Source organism: Polyodon spathula, chromosome 5, assembly GCF_017654505.1.
Source record: "Polyodon spathula isolate WHYD16114869_AA chromosome 5, ASM1765450v1, whole genome shotgun sequence".
In the NCBI taxonomy this organism is placed as follows: Eukaryota; Metazoa; Chordata; class Actinopteri; order Acipenseriformes; family Polyodontidae; genus Polyodon; species Polyodon spathula.
The window spans coordinates 19,431,793-19,456,499 of NC_054538.1; the positions used below are offsets into that span (position 1 = coordinate 19,431,793).

Sequence of the window (24,707 nt, forward strand, 5' to 3'; positions counted from 1 at the left end):
AAAAGTATTTAGAGAATATGTGAAAAAGTGGCATTTTTGCTAACCACGCAATAATTACACATTTAATATAGAAAATATTTTTAGTGGTATTGCTGGTCAACAATCGGAGCCATTACACACGTTTGAAGTAAACATGTGAAACCCACAGTAAATAATACCTGATGGCCATCAGAAATGGTTCATTTGGGATATATTTTTACAAATACAGAGTTAATTTTGGTTCCAATCAAAGTGGTGTAAGTGTTTTTTGGGGACATTATTTGCCATGAAAGACACTATAGAAATATAATATCGTAAGGTAACGGCTACAGGTACTGGAATAGTTTGATTTTTATAGGCTACTTACAATATTAATACTAATCACCTTTACTAATCATCTGTCATCTCTTTACAAATGGATGTCTGTTGTTCATGTTGCAGCCAACTGTTTGCCACAGTGCCAGAATGGGGGGATGTGCCTACGGCCCCAGCTCTGCGTGTGCAAACCGGGGACGAAGGGAAAAGCATGCGAGCAGAAGACTGTGCCTCCACACTCCCCTTCTCATCCCCCAGGAAATGGACATGATGCTGTGCTTCCCCAGAGACCCATCCCACTGCAAACCTCCCAGCACAGCGTGCTCCCTCAGAGACCCATCCCACTGCAAACCTCCCAGCACAGCGTGCTCCCTCAGAGACCCATCCCACTGCAAACCTCCCAGCACAGCGTGCTCCCTCAGAGACCCATCCCACTGCAAACCTCCCAGCACAGCGTGCTCCCTCAGAGACCCATCCCACTGCAAACCTCCCAGCACAGCGTGCTCCCTCAGAGACCCATCCCACTGCAAACCAACAACGGTGCCCAGATGACTCTGACAATGAAGCAGCAGCCCGCTGTCGTCATCCCCCAGCAAGTTCAGCAGCAGTAAGTTCTGCTTTTATTATGCTTAGGGATTTAACACATAAGCACAAAAAACACACACAAACACCTTTAACCATTGTTTATCCTATTAGGAACACCTCAGACTAATACTTATTTTGTGTTCACTCACCCTTTACTGTGCTTTTTATTTTATTTTTTGCAGTAGAGGTACAGTGGGTATGCTGTGCACTGTTTGTATTGAAAAGTTCCTCAAACAATCAGAGAATACAATCTTGAACCTGGTACACACCCACTAGGTTTACAATCTTGGAACTCGTACAGTAATAGCAGTTTAGTGTTAAGCATCCTAATGTAATGTTGTAGCAGTTCGACATTTCAATGATACCTGTGAGGTAACCTTGCCACACCATCACTTAAAAATAAATACAAAATAACTTTAAATAATATATTCATGCAATAGTACAGTTAATGCACAGTACACTCCCGTGAGTGAATTTCCAAAAGAATGTACAGGGGCATTTGTAACATACGTAGCACATGATTTGTTGGCCAAATTACATTTCTTCTTTTATATATATGTATATATATATATGTGTGTGTGTGTGTGTGTGTGTGTGTGTGTGTGTGTGTGTTATGGGTAATGCCCGAAATGCGGGCAATTCACGTGTTGCCTGTTGACTTTGGGCAAAGCCCAAAATAAAAAAGAAATAACTTATTTCAGGCTTTGCCCAGGCAAACCGCGGTCTGCCCACTTCTTCTCGGGCAGAGTCCGAATCGCTCCCTCTGTTCTGTCATTCCTGTTCTGAGTGACAGGCAGACCTTCGGAACAAGGAATTAACACGAGAAACCGCTTTGACATTTGCGCATAAAAATGACAGTATTAGTAATAATGTAATAACAACCAATAATAATAAGTTGTATTGAACTGTCCAATCAGAGAGACAGATGCAGTTATTGGGTGGAACAATAATGATTAGCTGATTCATGTTTGACAGTGTTTATAACAAGCAATCTAGTTGGAGAGCATACTCAGTGGAGTGACTGAGAGTGTACATATCTAGATTGTAATCATTTGTTTAAAATAAATTGGTCTGATATATATATATATATCATTTAAATATTTTATATAGTCATGTCATCAATAAAAATACATTTTAAATATATGAGTGAGTGATTGAATGATGCTACTCAGGCAGGTCAAACAAGCTCTTCAATCGCAGCTCTGTCTCTGTCCCTTGAAAACATAAAATGAAAGATCTTTGAGATTCATTTCAGACTCTGCCCGGGTATTGTTGGGCACTCCTAGGGGTTTGCCCTTAACATATATAGTAAAGCTCCACCTCCTTGTGGAAATGGGAAAGACAGAAGACCTGACTGATTTTAACATCAGCTTGGCTTGGGAGATCTGTCTTGTTGTCCCATATCTAGACTGTATAAATGACTAATGTAGCACGAGGAAAAGTCTTAACAAGTGTTACTTTAATTCGTAAATAGGCAGAATTTGAAAAACATTAGCTAAAGTCAAAGGTTTGTGAAGAGGTGCCAGTCAAATCCTATATATCAATATATAGATTACAGCAGCGCAGTGTAAATTACTAAATAAACCTTCTCTTTACTGCTATATCCAGTAGAGGTGAAATATCCATCTCTTTACCATTGTGTTAGTGCCATCTGAGTACAATTGTATGTTTTTTTATTGTATGTCATAAAAAACATATAAAAACTATATTTATGTTCGGATAGCTTTTAAAAGATACAGGGAGCAGGTTTTCTATATTCTCCGAGAACAACTGGTATTGAGTGGAATAAAATACAACCATAATTATGCTACATTTTTACTTTTTCAATAGTTATTTTAAATGTTGCTGATAATTGGAACTTTTCTATTGAATCGCAGATCATGTATAGCTGAATGCTGAACATCTACACAATCATCCAGAAGGTGTCATAAGGGGTTGATATGGTCCAATAGAACTCTGCATTATTATTTGCTCAGCAGTGTCTTTGATTACCAGCAGAGCTGAAAGGTATTTTACAGCACACAGTTTTGAATTATTGAATAGCAATAATGAACACATGGGTCTGTATATTATTTGGTATAGGAAGATAACAAAAGCGATCAAAGGACTTAACCTATGGTACCATCCCATAGTACTTTTTGCTGTCCAAGTCTGCTATAATGTGTTTTTATTGCATACACTGTACTGGGTGACATTTGGTATAAAACTGTTTTTCTTCTGGTCAAAGGCTGACCTGTACACCCGAGAACACATACAGTCAAACAGTGGTTAAAAGTTTGGAAAGCTTTTCTCAGTGAAATTTAATAGTTTTATAGTTATTTGCATAGTCCAGAGAGTGGTGCCATTCACACTGAATTTATAACCCTACTCTATGTTCCATGGTGTGTGTTACAGCTCTGCAGCAATGGAAAGTTTTATCACCACATCAACCACACTGTATATCATGACTGCAATTCAGATATACCTTTTCCTCTTCAGATAAATGATAATAAAACAAGAAGACGTGACAGTTTTCTTCAAGTTTTGGTATTAGTATTCCCTGAAAATGATTCCATCTATTACATCCCTAGGCAGCAGATGGCAAGCTTTAGTTAACATACTCTCTGTGTTTAACTAGGCTGTAACTGTTTTGTTAAAAAAAAAAAAAAAATGGGCTGCTACAAATTTAATTGAAGCTGACATTCTGTTGGCACATTTTAACCTAGCAGGCTTGATTGCTCATTGTCTATTTAGGAATGTATTTTCAAATGGAGGTGGAACTTAATTATGCAACTCACCCTAGGGAACGGGACATGTTTCATTTTGCAAAATAGCAATGGGGTGGTAAATCAAGTGTGCCGATGAGAGATTTTCATGTCCAGGCAAAGGAGCGCTCTATTCTGCTCTGTTCATGGGCTGTCTGAAATTAAGTTTGATGGGGTAAATGTGTTTACTGTGCCTTGCCAAATCTAACGAAGCTTGAGTTTTTTTTTGTTTTTTTTTACGAAAGATAAATATGCATAATAAAATCCAGATGTTGCACAACATTTCAGAACAATAAATGTAGTTCTAAGCTCCTGTCATGATTACAGTATTTCTCTCTGTTTCATTCTGGATGGTGGTGAATTCTGTTTATCACACATACAGTATATCAAGTTCATTTGTTTCCTCTGAGTTAATCTTTGGTTTGCAGAACTAATCATATTTACAGTCTGGGAGAAAAAGCAATAACTCATAATTCAATTACAGGAATGCTGCATGACACTAAACATTTGTGTAAATACTAAAGCAAACATGAAGCAATTTTACCAGAAATGAATACAAGTAAAACGTTAATTAGAATTGGGATCCTAATACCCAGAAACAGGAGTGGAGAGGAGACAGATTACTCCCATCACACTGATAGTGTTGGAAAATGATAGCTGGGCTTTCACCTCAGTCAAAATGGAAGTCAAGTCAGAAGTGTTGTAAAGAGCTTTGATTGTATTGTAGAAAGTGTGTATTCCACATATGCTTAATGCCTCAGTATTCAATCCTACCAATAAGGTAGTGCTATCAATAAACCTGTATGAGGAACATATGTACAGCTGGAAGATCTGCTGCTAGCACTTTAGATTCGGGCATATGTATACTACCAGTGACCCCTGTTCTTACATGGTAACTAATGTGGAAATCATTTACCTGAGTTATTGTAATGTAATTAGTCATACCCTCTTGATTCTATAGCGACACGCTGAGGAATCCTCCTGTTCTCTCATGTTCAATTGTGTAGTTAGAGACCACCTACCCACAAAGAGCACTTTAAGATAGTCCCTTGAGTGTTCTCTTAGACCACTCCTGTCCCCTCTGAGTTCAGTGTTCTGTGCTGTAAGCGAGCCACATGGATTTCATTGTGATCAAGTAATTCCGATTCCACCCCAGAGCCCACGCTGGCTCTCGCAGGGGGTTGCTGTGAAGCGCTGTGTGAAGTACACCAGTTGGTTGGATGGCACTGCTCTGTGGGCAGGCTTATGGACCCAGAGCTGTAACTGTCGGCACAGGTCCCATGTTGTCACCGAACCTGTGTGGGCGTGCACTCTCTGCAATGTAAATCTATGAGGAAATCTGTGGTACGCACAGAGAAATTGTCCTTTGGTTAATTTTATTAAACAAAAGCATTACTGATGATGAATACTGATTCATCATCTATAAATTGAGGGTTAAACCTTTGCTAAATTGATTTTGTTCCTTACCACTAGCCAGCATCACAATGTTTAAAGAATAATAGTAAAAAAAAACACAATACCGTCTTCAGTATTTATTTTATATTGTTTTTTTTTATCAGTATTTTAAAGTTTATTTTTATCTTACATTAGTTGATAATACATAATGTCTCGATCAAATGATTATGATGCCCAGCTGTTCACTCTTCCTGTTAACAGATCTGACGAGTGATAATCGGGAGAGTCGATACAAATAAATCCTAATCAGTGCAGATTAGGACACGTTAGCGTCGAGACAATACTAAAATATATATATATATATATATAATATATATATATATATATATATTATATATATATTAAACATTGATTCTATCAAGGGATTTCAAATCAATACAAAATAAGTTTGAAATTGAAAAACTTAGGATATGATTTTTAAGTAACAGCAAAATTTTAATAGCATTTTCTCTTTTCCTGGCCTGATACTTACCAGTTGCTTCTTTAAACCTTTTCCAATATAATCATTTATATTATGCTTTTGTTTTCTCACACTAATTTAACAGATAGTTCTCTTAATTGGGATTCATAGACGGCTCAACAACTACTAATTAAGGTTTAAAATAAAGGGAAGTTCAAGCCCTATTTCATACAGTACAGCTCAAACTTACTGTCAGTGCTGGATGCTGTCTGCATCACTTGCGTTGAATTTCATTTAAGCCTACAATAAGAATATTCACCAGCTCCTACTCATTGTGTTTTATTTGCTGGCTTCTCTGGCGAGAGTTGGACATCTCTTTTACGAGGAGAAGGATGCTTTGGGGCTGGCTTGTGCTGGAAGATTGTGGGCATGGCACTCTGCTTTAATTTCTTTGCCTTTTCTGAGCGATTTGCCAGGTTTGAAATTGCTGGCTGTGAGCACCCAAGACCGCAAGCCAAAGTACCCTGCCCTAGTCCAGCCTCCAACATGTCGATTGCACGAAAGGTCTGTTCTCTTGACAGACGTGGCATACTGTTTTTTTTCTGTGATTTTCTTTATTGTTTTTATTCAAGCTCGCAATTCAACAGCTGAAATCACTCCATATCCAGCGTCCAATCAACTGTCTCACTAATTAGGTGATTAAGTACATATGCTTCAGTCAGTCACTCAAGCATGTCATGATCAAGAATGAATGATCGAGTGATTAAAAAGAAACCAAGAACATTTCGTCAATGTCCATAATTTATATACCTTATTTTTTTTCGAAAATAAATGTGTTATAATAGTGATAAGTTTCTTTTGATGCTCAGTATGTATGAAAAATATATATTTTTGTTTGTTTTTGTTAAGACATCAATGTAAATTAATGTACAGTACTGCAGGAAGTGGTGACAAAAACATGGGGCCTCTACTGCCGATTTAGGTCACATGAAAGGGATTGACCAATCAAAAAAGGCTGGCCAAACTCTCTCTATATACGGCTCTGTCTGGACCTTTCCATCAAATCTTAGGAGATGTCTGGAATTGAGATTTAGAGCTGAAAAATAATGTGCAAATGGTGTATGCCAGAGTGGAATCAATCCAAAGCCTGCAGCCTTGAGGAACACTACTGGACATGTTAGGGGCCAACAAAAGCTCTTCTGCACTGTATCATGACATTCTTTGGAAGGGTTTTGTTGTTTCTTTTCTTTTTTTTCTTTCTACTTTTCTGTTTTAAAAAATGATTGGAATTCTATGATGGTGAGCAAAGGCATCTGCCCTGTCCCGTGAGGCCACCCCCAACCCCCAATTAAGAGATGAGACCCCCAGCAGTGCTTTCATTTTCATCAACAAGTGATTGCTGTTAAAATGCCATATACACACACACACACACACACACACACACACACACACACACACACACACACACACACATATATATATATATATATATATATATATATAATAGATATATATAGATAGATAGATAGATAGATAGATAGATAGATAGATAGATAGTGGCTCTCAAAAGTATTCACCCCCCCCCCCCCCCCCCCCCTTAGATTTTTCCACATTTTATTGTGTTACAACATGGAATCAGAATGGATTTAATTAGGAGTTTTTGCCACTGATCAGCACAAAAAAAGTCCATAGTAATGTCAAAGTGAAAAAATAAATCTACAAATTCCTCTAAATTAATTACAAATGTAAAACAGAAAAGAATCGAAGTGAAAATCAATGAGAGCTTTTTGGGTTTCCATAACATTACAGATCAAAGTGCTCAGGGGCTAGAGGACGGGTACGATGGAGCAAGCGCAACGAGTGAAATTTACTCTGACGTCCAGAAAAAAATATGTAAAAAAGAACTCAACGCTCTCTATATGCTGCTCATAATTTAAATTTAGTACTGAATGATGCTTGCATGAACATTTCTGAAATTAGTTAATTTTCTGACTTTGTGCAGCAACTATACTCATTTTTTAGTCAAAGCATCAAACGGTGGGAGCGCCTTACTAAAGTAACGTCTTCTGCAAACCCAACGCTGAAAAAAACTGTCTTTGTTGATATTATGAAAGCACTAAGTACAGTCATTCTACAGTCTAAAAAGACAGATGAGCGCTCAGAAGCAATTGGACTGAAAAAATGCATGGAGACCTTTGAGTTCGTGCTCATAGTTGTCCATTTCAAAGTACTAGAGATTGTAAACATCGTATCAAAACTGCTTCAGTCTAAGGACATGGACCTTCTAAACCTGGCCAAAGATTATCTAAACCTGAGGAACATTTTAAGGTAGCTGTGTTCTACACCAACATTGACATTATTGTTACTCAGTTGAAAACCTGTTTCTGTGGAATGAACACTATAGTGCAGCGGCTTCATTTTATGTGTCCTTCTGAACTTCTTAGTGCTAATGACCATGCACTGTTTAATTCATTCCAAAAAACATTCCAACTTCCTGCTGATGCCGTAAGACCTTCGTTTTTACCTTGGTAGTGGTCAAACGGATGTGTTGTTTGGTGGAAATGCCTGTGAAATGTTGTAATTCCCTAGAAGAGCAGTTTAAAGTGAGATTTTCTTTTTGATGGTGGTGGGGGCAGATTGCCTGCAGCTCCGGGATATGATCCTATCCGTGTGACACTCTTGTGGTTTTTGTAGGGGCTGACCCTACGGCAGGCTATGAAAATCAATTGTCAGGTATTTGGTAACTCCTATAAAACTTTCATGTCGGAACGCTGAATGACTTAGTGATAAAATGAAGCAACGAAAGCACAACGGGGAAGGATATCTACATCGCAGTTCATGTAATCCCTTTAATGCCTTGCATCTGGGAGTGATGTGTGCTGGAACAGCACATGGGTAAAACTATTGGCACAGCAATTACTCAGGCTCAGATGAATGACTGCCTGCTCTACATGCCTGATGTAGCTGCCCAAACGTTTATCATATATACATACTGCACGTTCTGGTTTTTTTAGCTTGATAAAAGGGAAACTTTGTATTGATCACTGTCCCCCTGTGGGTGTCTCATTGAAACCACCTGAGAAGACTCTGGGTCAAATCAGATATGCTTTATGACACACTATCACTCTCAGCTGATCCTATTGGAACACAAGGGGGCTAGTCAATTGACCAGAGCAGCGGCGTATCTCCATACTGCATTTAGATTGCTTGTGTAAAATGTCAGGAATGTCTATTTAAAGGATTTAAATTACATAGACTGCGATAGGCCCTGTGACAAGCTGGCTTTAGTGGTGACGTCAGACCAGAAAGGAACACAGGTTTTTAAAAACAAAAACACGGCGTCCCGCCGTCATATATATACAAATGCAATAAATAAATCATAATACAAACACAAAATGCACGATACAGAGACCCCGTTCTAAAAATAAACACAATACATTTAAACAGCAGGTCTTTCCTACTACCCTGCTACAGCCTCTTTTATGCAGCTGTGCAGAGACTCGATTGCTAATCCATCATTCAGTTGGAATCTCGGTACACCTGTATGTGAATTAATGGTGCTGCCCGTGCTTCCACACTAACTACCCACTTTAATATGTGATTGTGCAATCCCCGTGCTTAAATACACATATACATTTTAAACTCACTCATAACCTATATTATATCCCATGTACCAACTACAATACACCAACATTAACACACTACACGCACGTACAACACATAAATACACAAAGGGGTGGGGCAACAGACCACAGACCCCAGTCAGATGTAACTGCTAAGATTAAAATACCTAAAATATATTGTTATTGCCAACATAACTACCTTGGGATTTTATAGGAAGTCTATTAGGACTGTGTGACTTGAAAATGTGTAACATTTTATTGAATACTTCACAGCATCATTATGCGATAGTTAACTACTTATTTGCAGATTGTATTTGCAGAACTGTAAGACTTTTTGGCACCACTTGCACTTTCTACAAAGCATTTTCTACATGTATTTTAACATGAGAGATAACAATCTTTGTTTAAGTCTGAGTTATGTGACGACCAAGCCCAGATATTTGGTAATGTCTGGGCAGTCAGCTTCTGAAGGGAATTGTATAAACAAACATCATGAGCTTGATTTTTGACCCTTCAAAGACCATGTCATCATCCTGAAAAAAACAAAAAAAACATGAATAATTACAGATTTATGGTGGATTTGAAGTGATAACCATCAGATTTCACTGTGCTTGTTGGTACCCATGAATTGCAAGGCTTAATTTGATGAGGTGAGAAGTGCATGAATTTTGGCAGACACTGTATATCTTACTTAGAAAATGATCTAAGCAAAAAAATGTAAAAAAATATAAAAGGATATGCTACCAGAATAATGATGCCATGAAAATCCATATTATCTGCCAGCACAGAGAGTGCTGGCCAAATAGTTTGTTGAGACTGGGATTGCACTTGCTGGTTTTGAACTTTCTCATCTTTGGGGCACAGTACTTTACTTAGCATTTTGTTTTTTCCTTTACTTGATGGCAATGTTATTATTATCAAGGTAAAGAAACAATAACATCTGTTTTATTTTATCAAAGAAAGCTATTTACTCGGCAGTTCAGTTTGCACGGTAGTTTATGAAAGGAAAATGCACCACTAACATTACAGAACTACAGCAAGAAACAGTTTAACAGTGCAGCGCTGCAGTGTCTTTTCTTAACACTGACCCTTTACCCTACAATGAAAGATCGGTAAATAGATACTCTGTACTATTATAGGCTCAAGAGTGTATCTACACAGTTTGGTTATTTAAAAGTAATGGGACGTTCAGTTATTTTAAAGGATATTAGATAATGTCTATTTATAATGGGCTGTTACTGGTGAGGCCTGTTTCACAGAGCTGCATAGACTGACCTCTGGGAGCAGAGCTGAGAGGGCCAGGACTACGAGGGCAGCCATTATCCAGTTTCATGTTAGCCTTCAAACAGGCCGGAAGTGGGAGACATTTTTGTAAGGTTATTGGCATATATAACATTTTCAGTCAAATGAAATGTAATGATGAATTCATATTTTGAGTCGTGCTAAATATTTAACGCATGTCATACTTTATTAAGTCAGCAGGAAATAAAATAGCTGATGTTTGTGGTGGAATAAATAAAAAAACAAACAACGTAAATGTTGCTGTGCTTGAGGCATTGGTTTAAATTCTGAAAAAATAACTTGAAATTGGTTACTGTCTTTTTGCTGAACTGGGTTCAAACTGGCTTTTGGATTGAATTTGAATTATGGTGCACTGCTTTCCTTATGGTGATTTTTATAACCCACCTGTGGCAAAGTGGTTTACAGTGCGCAGGTGCAGTGATGATGCAGTGCAGTAGAAAAAATACCTAACATAGTTCCACTGTGAAATGAAGCTTTATTACTCCTTCAAATAATAGGACTGGCAATACACACCAATGTGTAATGCCCAGTCAAAACCCACGGGGTTCAGTCCCAAAATAATAATAATAGTAATAACACACACTTTAGATGGTGTTCCGTCAATTTTTCACAAACTTTTGATCACCAACAATTCATCACCAGCGATAATTAGGGTTAGGGTTAGGGTTACAAGCACCACACCAGTCATTTTCACCTGTAGTGTTTTAAACAGCTGTGATGTACCCTCCGTGATGAATTGTTGCTGGTGATGAACTGTACCTTAGTTTCCTTAGAAATGTGTCATCTAGCAGTGAATTGTGGGATCGTTGTCCTTGGCAAGGTGTTATCGCTGATTAAACTCCAGAAAGAGATATATACCCCAGTTTCCACAGCGGTAGCTCACGTATACATGACGAATCAGTTGCATTTGCTAGTTTTGCAACATATTTGACTTGTTAATTTACGGCCTTGGTAGAACAGAAATACAGTAAAAATGGCAGTGCACCAGATGAGAGGAAAATTAGCTTCCAGTCAGCTGTTAAAACCCTCAGTGCGGAACTTAATTTCCATTGAGTGGCTCTCAATTGTAAAGGTGAGGGAAGAGAAGCTCTTCTTGTTTTGAAATCAACACATTAAGAAATAGTTGTTTGGTTTATTTAATAGCTGGCTGCAAATACTTCTCAAAGGTAATTGCTTGTAAAATACAAGTATCAGCACACCCCTATTAGATTGGTAACATCTATTGCTTCGTGGGTGGAATGAGGCGATTGGTTTCTCAGCAGAAATTGAGTAAATTCTAGGAATGGCAGTACTTCTCAAAAGTTTATCTACAGGCATTCTCTTGGAAGAGGACATGTCCCAAGCCTTTGAAATGTATCAGTCATGCATTACAAGATAAAAATACCCTTTATTCTCCACCCCTTTGTAGTTTGCTAGGAGATCTTCTTATTTGATTACTTATGCCAGGTTTCTATGATGCAAACTGCTGTGCAATATGAAGGAGCGAGAAACAGTCATATCAACAGTATTTTGACTCTATGTTTAGTTTTAGAAAGTATTATTTAGACACAAGAATATTGTAATTCACTAAATCCAAAAAAAAAAATTGATGAATAAAATCCACAGTAAAATAATTTCAGCTTCCCCTCATAAAAGTGTGCTGTGGTAGATCTGTACAGTCATTTTGCAGTACGATTTACAATGAAAATCCCAGCAACCTTTTATATGGATAGGGGGAATGGAAGGGTTGACAACCTGAAACATGTGCCCCTACAATACTACACCCAAAGGGGGCCATGAACTTCCTACAACAGGTGCCGTTTCTGAGAAGGTTCTGATCCCACAGCAGAACAGACTAAACCATTCTTAGCTTCTAAACACTGACAGCATCAGAATTCTGGATGGGATGGATGGCTGCGGGCTACTTGAGACATTAGTGGCTGGGTACAGTATAGATTTTTCAGGGCTGATTAACCTCCCCAGAGCAAATGCCTGTGTACAAAAAATCCATTAAGCCACTCCACAGATCTTTGTACCTACCGGGAATTATGGCTTCCACCTCAGGCATTTAAATATTATTTCACATGTGTTTCATATGCACTGTGATAACAGACAGGGGGCGCGTAACAATAAAGTCAACAGCTGAGTTTGTTTTTATTTAAAAAAAAAGGCTTTTCCCATAGTGCAAAATTAAGATTTCATCACAGATTGTGTTTATCAGTGGAGTCCAAAACACATTTTGGCTATTACTGCCTTACTAAGGTAAAAAGAGAAATAGCTGACTTTATCTGTACACAGTTCAGATGCAAAGCTAATTCTCAATAGCTGATCTTAAGGCTCTGTTGGGGGGGGGGGGGGGGGGGGGGGGGGTTCTTGCTCGCTTGCTTCAAAAGGTGTTTCATAGTGTAAATATCCAGTCCACTAATCATAAAAAAAACTAACAGAGTTCAAGTAAAAATTACTATGAACTCGGTCCTGAAAAAATACTGAGATAAACCAAACAAAACAAACTCCATTCCACACCGAAATTAATTCATTTTCTTCCAGAAAGCAAATTGATTCGTTATTTTAAAGCAAAGGAACTGAACTGTATAATAAACCCATAAACAATCGCTGGGCTTTTCAACTAAGCTGAAGTTATTGTACTGCTTGACTTGTCAAGTGGAGTTTTCTGTTTCTATGAGTTTTTATTTTTTTTCAATATATCATACAGCAGGATTGTGTTATTAATGGCTGTATTTCCATGTGGATTCCGCATGCCTCTGTCTTTGGGGTTTTCCCAGGTTTCCTTTCTTAGTGCCCAAGATTTCTCATATTAAAATAGCGATGCCAAACTTCTCGTTCAACAGCCTACTGCCTTGTGTCTCGAAGGGTTTGATTTGAATCAGTTTTCATTTAATTTATTAGGATCCTTTAAAAATCCCTGAAGATATGTCAGCAATATTTTAAGTGCTTTTGTTTCAACAATTTAATTTATCGTCTAAAAAGCTGAGTTAAGCAAAACTGCAAAAAGAAAAATGACTAGCTAAATTGTGAAGTTATGTTAAAATGTACAGTGGTGATATGAATAACAAACCTGCACTGGTGAGTCGCAGTAAGCGCATACAGCTAATCAGTTAATCACACATGTCTGCTAATTGCTGTATTTCTTTTTATAACTCTTAATATTTTGAAGTAAAAGTTGTGGGGTTGTATTCACAAGGCATTAGTGTGTGCTTTATATGCTTCCTGTAATGTTTGTGTCTTACGAAGCTGGTCATTGTATAGTGTGTTTGGCATACTTTGGGACAAGTTCCTTTTTTTTTTTTTGTTGTCTAGACTCAAGTAAAAGTCTATTTAATTTTCCTATGGTCTAAATATATGCTAATTAGTTACACCATGGAAAACGTAAGTATTCATTCAAAGAAGAGATGCTTCAAGGGGTTCCCAAGTGGCTGTCCTGGTAAAAACACAGCCGTGTGGTGTGCAGGGTGTCTTACGGAGCGCAGGCTTGTGTTCTGGATGTATGAAGTCACTGGTCTTCGCATTGTCCTTGGCTCTTCTACTGGTTAGGAAGGCAAAACCGGAAGGAACTATTTCTCCTCATCGCACTATAGCTTTGGCAGACACCTGCAGGGCTGGCCTTTGTCTCTACAGAAGCCAGTAGCTTGCTGACATCTGCTCTTGAGTTCCTGGGTGTAGAAGAAGCTGGCTTGGTCGTGGGATCGGAGGACACCCATGTCAAAAACATTTTGGAATCGCAGGAGAAAAAAAGGTTCTGTCACTGTTATAGTGATGAAGAAGTAAGATTACAGTGTGAATATTTTCTTAATTACAGCATGTCCACCAGTGGCCATCTGCTGCCTCTTACGACTCTTTCGGGAGCATTTAAAATGGTTTCCCAGACAAATTGATTCGTTCACAGTACAGGGAAGAGACTTGTAAATGCCCAAAGTTTACTTTTCAATCTTCAGGCTGCCAATAAATAGTAGAGGATCAGAAGAAGACTGTATAAACCAAGGAGGCTAAGTCTAGACAATGCTCCTTGTTGCACACTCATTTGCTTCTGTCAATTTGAATTACAAATGCATTTTTACAGCTATTAAACACTTCTGCTAAGATTCAACACTCACTTGATTAATGGGTACATATTGTAACAGGAACAGATGTGCCGGGAGTATGAGTTTTTCTCTCCTTTTTTTTTTTAACTTCTTACGTCAATGGTTTGGTCAGACACCAAGCATGTCTGGATTGGACACTACATCTCTCATGGGTGAGATAAGGACACTGACTAATTACTGGTTCAATCCCAGATCACCCTTGTCTTACGGGACTGCAGGTGGTTCATTTGTTTCATCTGCTAATGGTGTAACATTACATTTGTTTTCCATGGTTGAGATTTAGAGGGCAGTGACTGAATGATACATTATCACAGTTTTCTTAGAATACGTTTTTCATAGTGTCTTGAGTATTAAAGTATAATGTGATGTTACCGTACTGCCACAAGAAGTGTTATTGTACGCTCTGCAGGAGTCTAGCTATTGTGTTTATAGCTGCACTTGGCGTGATCTGCTAGAAAACCATTTTAAAATATGAGAGTTATGGCTCGTGTGTTTTTTTTTTTTTTTTTTTTTTTTAACATCTAGTTTTTTATTTTAAGTTGGGGGAAGCTAATGTATCTTATCACTGTAGATTCACTTCCTGTGCAGCAGGTATAAGTATCCTACCTAACAACTTAGAATCATTTGTGCAGCGAAAGGAGTTTTATATTTGTGGTGTCCTTATAAACTTGTTGCACAGGGAGTGAATATGCTTAATGGACTTCATAACAGTCTAAGTAAAAATTACAAACAAAAGGAAGAAGAATGATATGCAATAAGGATTTTATTGCTAAAGTTTTACTAATTATTAACCACTTTACAATATTGTAGCCAATTGTGGCTTGTACGGCTGCTTCGTTAATCAACCAATACATGTTTTTGAGAAAAAGCTACAACAAAAAAACCATTATATTAATTAACCTTAACCTTTAAAGTGGACTGTAAATCAATTATCAGCACACTGTGTTCAACATTAACATTGATTCCTTTGTTTCTGTGAAGTGACTTGTTTTGAAATGCCCGAAAGGTATTGATGGTAAATGACATCCCAGTGAACTATAGCAAGTTTCCTTTAATGAGCTGAAAGAGTCTGAATACAGGCTATAAAACATGTTAATGTGAGGCTCAAGAAAACAGATGTCTGAGGCCATTAAGCGTTGTTCCAGGAAACATGTTGCTTTGTTTGTCAGCAGTGTATTGAAAACATGATTAAGAGTTGTTGAAATACAGTCAGCACTTGGATATACGACACTCAGGTACACATCAGTCGTGTTGTACCGTCCCTGTATTAAGAATAAAATATATATATTTCACAAATGAATGCACTTACTAGTCACACGCGATCTCTGACTCCATCACCACTTTCCTGATACAAAGCCATCTCTTCAGCGTTACAGCTGACTTGTTTCACCATCACAGCCCTTTTTTTTTTTTTTCTGGCATGGCAAATCTGTCTTTATTGTGCACTGCAGTTACACAGCGGACGAGAAAATCATTAAACAGTTTTAGATAATATGATGCATTTAAAAAAAAAAAAAAAAAAAACTCTGTGATCTTTAATTGCTTTTGTCATGCACTATATTCTGCAATTTTATAGACTGACTGATACTGTTTTAATTCTGGAAACTGGTGTTTTTAAATCTTTTGCTAAATTGCATTGTCTTTTACATTTCAAGCAGTTCTGTGCATGGGTAACATTTTGATTTCATTTTGCTGTTGTGTCGTTAATGGGGAATTTTACAGACTGTTACATACATACCAGGTTTAAAAGTATGTACTGTATTACAGTAAAAGTATGTACTGTATTATATCCTCCAAATTAAAAATAATTACCATTGTGCAACTTTTCATACTTTGTGTACTGTTTTGTGTACTGAAACTGTACTGTTTCCGTCACATGTAATTTAAGTAATCATAATTAGGCTTCCAAGCTGGCTATTTATTTATTTATTTATATTGGTGTTGTTTTTCCTCCCAAAAGATGCAAAAAAACTTGCGCCCCTGCATCAACCAAGAAAAAAAAAAAAAAAGTTCAAAATATTCTTGGGAACCAGTGAAACAATTGATCTGAAACTTTCCGTAGGTCATCAGCAACCAAACCCGCTTTAAGTTTGAGAAGCAGAGGTTGTTGCAAGTTTTACTATCAAAATGGCTGCCACCAAATTCTCCAAAACGCACCCAAACATCAAACTGCTTCTGTTTGCAAACCGTTTAACCAACTAACTCTGAACTTGGTAGGCGTCATCCTGGGCACAATGGAATTAAAATATGGAAAAACTGTGTTTTTTGTAATAAAAAACGGCCGACAGACCTACATTTTCTTCTTAAATTTAAATCTGCTTCAGTTGAAAAACTGTTTATTTCGCTAACTCCGAAGTTGACAAATATCACCCCTGTGTCAATACAGTTGACTTTTCCAAAAATTATGTTTATGCGTAAACCAAAAAACATTCAAAATCTTTGGTCAAATGCAAAACTAGCTTATAACTCCTTAGAGTTCATATAGGGTAGTGGTTACTATGAAATACATATAGGAACCAATATATGCTCTATTCTCATTAAGGTCAAATGCAAAACTAGCTTATAACTCCTTACAGTGTGCAGATAGGTCATGGTTACTATGGTGTTTGAAGTATCATGAGATAATGAACTGATGAATTGAAATTGCTCCTTTTAACTGATCTGTTGCTGACACTTGCCAAAAAAAAGCAGTGCTACAGCTTGCCAAAATTTCCATCAGGTACTGAGCTTGGAAGCCATAAAACTGCCTGGCAGTTATTATTATTATTATTATTATTATTATTATTATTATTATTATTATTATTATTATTATTATTATTATTATAAGACAGAATGGCAGTCCAGTACCAGATACCCTCTGGAGTTAGCTGCATCAAAACCTAAAAGAATTTCAGTTCTACTTGGGAAAATTAATATTTAGTTTTTGAAATATTTAATAATATTCTAGACGTATAACTAGTCACGTGACAAATGTCACCAAATGCATAATTTGATGCATTAATCTTAGTAATTTATCATCAGTAGTCTGTCGCATATGACTTGTGGCAATGTGGGGGAGGTTTATGTGCACAAGTACAGTATGTAGAGGAGAGTGACGTTGGATTCGAGTGCTCGGAAATTGTAATGCTTGAGTCCTAAAATCCTGCCACTACTATCAAAGACCGCAAACTTTTAAATGTCAGAGGCAGACTTTTTAATATCTGTCACAGTGCTCTTTACAGTTCCAAAATATTGTGCTGTTTTATCCCTGGTAATTACCTTTTCCAGAAGTGAAAGTATTCAGACTTTGTTTCAACTGAATGCACGTTTTCGGTTGTAAGCACAGCTCACTTTCCCGCTGTAAGGTGGGTGATGTTCCTCTCTTTTTTTTAATTTTTTTTTTTTTTTAAAACAATGTAATTTGGGGCAAAGTTACTTTATAACAAAAAAAAACTACAAAAAACGTAATAGGTTCCTCCTTTGTTGTTGTTAAATTAACCTTTAAGAAACACACCTATTATAAAAGTATGATACTATTTGAAAATGTGTTCAGTTTGTACTTAGTATAAAGTTATATCTTCACTAGCAACTTTAAATACAACCATAAATATAAACATTTCAATATACATTTTGATGTGTAGGGTTTTTTTTTGTGTTGTTTTTTTTTTTTTTTTTTTTACTTTGTAGTTTTGCAATGATAAAACGTTATTTGCTTAGAAAATACTAACCTGGGCTGTCAGTAACAGAATGTACACTATAAAGAGTGAGTAATGCAGAAATTATAAGTGCAGCCATATTCAGTTGTTTGAAAAATTAAGAAAATGATGATCCAGTACAGAAAATTGTGTGGTTTAAATCAGTGCATCAGTAATGCTATCATTTTTATGATTATTTTATATTATAATTAAATGTACATAATACTAATGGACAAAATATATGGTCATGTCCTAGTGAGGTTTATATTTTGTAAGATGTCCATCATGTAACATGCAATATGTATTATTTAACTTGAATTACCAGAATTAAATCTCTGGCCTAACATTTTCCAGCACGGTACAGAATGAACCAATGTTGCTTCATAAAGTCCAATATAATCTGTTGAATATAATGTTACGTTAACATATTGAATTACATATTGCTTTGTATTTTTTTTTTTTCAGATAGTCTACTTGAAAAACTGACAAAAATTTAAAAATGTGACATTTCAAAATCTAACATGAAATACTGTACTGGTATTATAGCTTCTAGTGGACTTTGCAATGTAATGTTGTAGTTTCTTTGATTAAATGGTACTGCATAAAATATCGAAATTATGCTCATGCATTTTTTATTTATTTATTTATTTTTATTATATTTTTTTGATAGGCAAAATGTTTGTCCATAGCTGTAGATTTGATTGACATATGATATGTGTCGTTAAGTTTTAATTACATGCCCAGTCCCAGTAGAGATGTATTGCGTTGACCACATAAATACCACCATATGACTGAAAGAAGTGTGCGCTAGCTCTTAAAATTCGGAAACTATTTGCGTTGCTCTGCGTCTCATTTATCGTGCAGGATACATTTTTATCCACCCCTACTGAGTGTATTTTTTTTTAAATCAACCCTCATAGTCTTAAAAATGATCTGAAGTGAGCAGTCATCTATCAACAGAAAAAGAAATTGTTATTATATGCTATACAAGTGAAGTATTTTGATCTGTTTAAAGTTTTTTTTTTTTTTTTCATTTTCCTATGGCCATTCTAAAAATGAAGTTGTATGTATTTTGGGGCCAAGATGTACATTTATAGTTTAATAATAGAAATAATATAAGGAATAATGTACACCCAACTGTACATAACAAGGGTTTTTGGAGACGTATAAATCACAAGAGTGCTAGCTTTTTAGTAGAAACCTTGTGAATCATACATTATTATAATGATTCAGAAGGTTTTCAAGAAGATCAAAATTAGACGTTATAAATGTTAGTGATGAAGGATAAACAGTAAAACTACCGGGTTGTGAAATTGGCACCCTTGCATATTTAAATGAAGTGATTCCGTGGACAACATTCAATTAAGCTGGGGTTTCTAGTACTTTTAGCTTTTATTATTTCCTCTTTACTAGGGGTGTGCTGATACTCGTGTTTTCCGAGTAATTGCGTTTAAGAAGTATTAATAAATCAAAACACACCTATTTTTTAATGTGTTGATCTCAAAATGTGAAAAGCTGCCCTTCTATCAACTTTCCAATGGCGTACCAATCAATGGCAATTAACTTTGGCATTGGGTGTTTTAAAAGCTGATTGGAAGCTCATTTTCCTCTCAGCCAGGAAGCTGACATTTTTACTGCCATATTTCCATACTGAGGATGTAAACTAACAATGAAAATATGTTGCAAAACTATCCAATGCAACTGATTTGTCATGTAAACATACACTTGAGCTAAACTGGGATATGTATTTCCTTGTTGCGTTTAATCACAGATAACACCTTTCCCAGGACTAGAATCCCACTGGGATATGTATTTCCTTGTTGAGTTTAATCACAGATAACACCTTGCCCAGGACTACAATCCCACAATTCACTATGATTTCAAAATTGTGGACTTCATAACATGCATGTAGATTGTTGAAACAAAAGGACAGTTCTCATGCTACAGTAAGAGAACCGAGGTATTTTGATTGAAATCTTATTTGAATGGTGATATTTAAAAATGTAGCCAAAGCAAGTATCCCAGAATAAGCAAACATGAACAGTATAACGTACATTCCATGGTCACCTAGCAACCATAGCTCTGCAAGTGGCTACAAGTCTGCACAAGGCAGATGGATTTTAGAGAAGTGCAAGAGCAGAATTTGAAACTTAATCACCAGCTTATAAAGGTAACGTGTTATTTGTTTATTGTCATCTGCAATCATGTGCCTATTCTTAAATTATGGTAAAAGCATTTGCTCTAAATACAGTCATTGTAGCCTAATGAATGTATTTATCAATTAATTTGATGTCCCTGCACAGACTGAGACCCTCCCAGCCTCTGACGATGACTATGCACCATGGCCAGACTCAACAGCTTGTACTTAAACCCAAATACGACCAGACCCAGAAGGTGCACACTGGACAGCAGGCCTCAGAGGGCTCCCTCCCCCTCAGCGTGGCTCCCATTCAAGGTTAGTGCAACCATTATGTGAAGAGCACCAATGCAAAATAATCAGTAGCATTTCAGTGACCTTCAGAGATACACATTTACATTACCATTGCCATTCCTACAGTTTTACAAGGGTTGAACGAACGACAAAAAATAACTTTACGATGTAGTCTAGTCATCAAAGAACTGTTGGAGACAAGAAGTCAAATTGTGTTTGTCTTGCTTTTCATATGATCAGCAAACAGTCATTCATTTTTTGATTTTCCATCAATGACGTTATAGAAAATCACTGAACCTACCAATTGATACAGTACTGCTGCTATTCAGCTGACACATTGTTAAACAGCTGAGGTCATGCCAGGTCGCGATTGCGGATTGTACAGAACTCCCCATTTAGCAGGTCTGGGCAAAGAGAAGCTGATCATTCTTCTAATGATATAAAGTGTAAATCAGGGCTGTCCAGTCGTGGTTCTGCAGGGCCCTTCCACTTCAGGTTTAATAGATAGAATTAGATAATTCAGGGCCTGGGAGGAGGGTTAAGTGGTTCAGTTACCTCCAAGGCCTATTTGCGCAGTGATGGTAAGGATTAGATTTGTAATATAAGTAATTATTTAAACATCAAAATGCATTTATATGATGACCAGATATTCAAAACGAAATACTCTTGAGAAAAAAAAGCTAAATCAGAGAAGATGCTTCTTTAGTTCTCCCCACATTATATTCGCAAGATGAAAAAAAAGTTTTATTAAACATATAACTTTGAAAATCATGCAACTATTTTGTCGTTTGAAAAGTATTTGAAACAAAGACCCATGCTCTTTTCATACTTGGCAACATTTGGAAACAGTTCAGCGGGACATGGGAGGGGTCATACGCATAAAACACTCTGTCATATAATAATATACGTATCACCTCAACTCGACACCACACAACCAGCATGAGAGTAAACATAGACACAATGAAGCGTTCTTACCTTTGTATACCTAAGTTAGTGATCAGCAGATGTGCCAGCCGCACGAAGAACACAGCGGTTTTCGTTAGCTCTACTGTGCAAAATAAATGAATTTTTTTCTAGGTGTAAATATCGGGACTTTCTTCCTGTGCATCGGGACGCGGGACATTTGGTAGGAAATCGGGACTGTCCCGACCATATAGGGACTGTTGGCATGTGTGTCTTCCGCATCCTTCAGTCCCCTCACTTTGAAAAACACACTGAGTCTGTAATTTGTTGGTGTAGCAATTAGGCTTTCCTTTGCAAGGCAGATGATTAGGCACCGCATACATCTGCTGTGATGTTGAGCATTGTAAATGTACGTGTCTGTGGTCAAGCAGCAAGTGAGTGTTAAATTACAGCCCAGCTGGTAAAAAGCGTACACATTTAAACACAGCATGCTGCACCTTGTTGTGGAAAATGTATTTTTTGTTTGATAAAAGCAGGGTGGAAAAGTCCAGTTAAAGAGAAAAGTAAACAAAGTAATAAAGAAAAGGAAGATATGTATATATTCTAGCGCTGAGACGAACACAGCATTTTCATGTTCAGATATTCACTCATAATTTAAATATTCATTTGGATATTTGTTCGTTTTCAAAAAGTAATATAAGCCATTATATTGCTGAGAACAGCATAGCAGCAGGGGGCGTGGCCCCGTGTGTGTGCCTTTATTTTACAGCAAGAAATTACAATTTGTAACACGTTAAAGTAAAAAAAAAAACTATTCAATAGTAAAGAATACGTCGTGTAGGCCTTTCTTTACCCCAGCGAATTAATTAGAAAACAAAGGATGCCAAATAGCAGTTCAAGTTAAACGTTGTTTTGTTTATTCCCAAAATAAATAGTACATAAAGTTGACACCGCATTTTACTTTGTTTTCATTCCTTGCTATTGCTGTTTCTTCACAGTAAACAGTGGCACGTTTTCGTAAAGTAATAACATGAGGGTTAGTTGTGGCTTTTTGTAGCTGAACAAGCAAACAAAAACTGAAATTTAACTTTTAACTTTTGAACACATCAAATAAAACAAACATGGAAATAGCTTTGTAAAACAAAGGGGAATGGTTCTCATTTTTTACATTCCAAATAACAGAAAGTCACAACAAAAAATATATAATAAAGTGTAGTGTGGACGGGAGAAGGCAGCAGCAGGGCTGGTAGGTGATGTAATCACGGACGAAGACATGAGCCCGGTATACGCTCCTTGCAAAAGCCAGTGGTATTGGCTCTATGCTTTGCACCTGCCTGCCTGCGGGAACTGAGATCGCTACTATATATATATATATATATATATATATATATATATATATATATATATATATATACAGTACTGTGCAAAAGTTTTAGGCAGGTGTGAAAAAATGCTGTAAAGTAAGAATGCTTTCAAAAATAGACATGTTAATAGTTTATATTTATCAATTAACAAAATGCAAAGTGAGTGAACAGAAGAAAAATCTACATCAAATCCATATTTGGTGTGACCACCCTTTGCCTTCAATAAGAATAGTTAAGGGTTGTATATTCCAGAAATAAATCATAAAGCATGTTTTAAAAAAATGGCAAACCATAGTAAACTACGGTAAATGCATAGCATAACCATAGGAAAAGCATGGAGCAACTTGAAAAATACTCTGCACATTAAAACTTTAATAAGGGTGTTAACAGAACGGACATGGGCGTGAAAAAAAAAAAAAAAAAAAAAAAAAAAACTCAATAACCTGGTAGTGTAATTAGAGTGAGTACAGTTTAATTGCAGATAGATTGTCCTCCGCACAACATACAGGTCCTTATACCTCAAGGCATGAAATAGAGCACGGAGACAGCATGTTAATCTAACAGATAGCTCCAAAAGCAGATCTTATTCATTCTTATCAATCGGCAGAACCAACCATCTCCTTCGTGTGTCTTTATTTCAAACCCCACTGGGATTGCCCAGAGTGGATATAGTGTAAGACACAAGATGTGACACCTGGGTAAAACATTTAGACTGTTCCCATTTGCAGAAAGCAGCTGACCCAGCTCTGCACACTTATCTGTGGTGTCTGCTCTGACACGGATTGCTTGGAATTGTCAGTGTTTTGACAGAGTTGTGCACAGCAATAAGCCCCCGGGCCTTTGCTACAGATTAGCGATGCCAAGGGAGCAGGTGGAATAAAAGCACACGGAACTCGGAGCCTGCACTGCAGTGATTTGTTGCTCTGTGCATGTTTAAGGTAGCGACAGGGGCACCTAGCTCCTCTTCATACCAACCTGTGCATCATGGCCTATTGATCTGATTTCTTTATATACAGTATCTAACTGCTGAGCTGCTCCTGTGTATGTGTACTGTATCTTATGTTTGGGGCTTCTGTTTTTCTGTTTTTATTAATTTTATTTTTTCAGTGCTTATTTTTAGCTATTTTCGAGTTTTATGTAAATGTTTTTTTTTTTTTTTTTTCTGGGCTGTCATTTTTGATATACTGTGTGAAATTAGTGTTTTCAGTTACTTTCCAAAATGCTTGCCCATTCCCTCCCTCTCCATTGACTGTAACACAGGTCATGTGTTCCTGCATGGTGTCGACACACTGTCTCTTAGGCTGTGGCAGGCAGATGCATATTTGGCTGCTAGATTTGCAGTCCGCGCCTCCTCTCCCAGTAAGTAGGATGGGGACTTTAATGCTGTCCGAGTTTATATTTTGGTATGTGGCTCTCAAATTTAAGAATATATTTCCCCTGTATTTCTATGTTTTTTGAGCACGATAACAGGAAGTGCATCTCTGTTTCAACCTCCCCTAATTCACAATGACTGCACAGCCGTTCCTCTGTGGCAACCCAGGATTTTTTATATTTGCCCTTTTCAATGGCCAGGTTGTGGTCACTGAGTCTGTACTTGTTTGTCTTTCTTTTGTATTTAAAATTTTTAGATATTCCGCTAATTTTATATTTCTGTTTAGGGCCCGATAGCATTCCAGTTAATTCATTCATTCTATTTCAATTTTCCAATTTTCTGTGTATTTGTACTTCAAGTTAAGGTCAGTTTTTTAAATTATTGTTGTTGGATTTTTTTTTTTGTTAGTGGCTTGTGTATGGGGCTCACTGGTTTGAGTGTGTCTCGGTTCTGTGAGCCTCAGAATCAGTTGGCCCAGGGG

The 24,707-nt window shown here is 37.0% G+C and overlaps 1 protein-coding gene across 10 annotated transcripts in view; it reads left to right on the forward strand.

Annotated features, from left to right (window-relative positions):
- ltbp1 (latent transforming growth factor beta binding protein 1) overlaps positions 1 to 24,707 on the forward strand; it is a 132,636-nt gene that overhangs the window by 12,876 nt on the left and 95,053 nt on the right. For all 10 annotated transcript variants that reach the window (XM_041249978.1, XM_041249971.1, XM_041249969.1 and 7 more), the window contains exons 3-4: positions 421 to 901; positions 20,460 to 20,611. In XM_041249978.1, the coding sequence (XP_041105912.1) occupies positions 421 to 901; positions 20,460 to 20,611 (633 nt within the window). The remainder of the gene's footprint in view (positions 1 to 420; positions 902 to 20,459; positions 20,612 to 24,707) is intronic.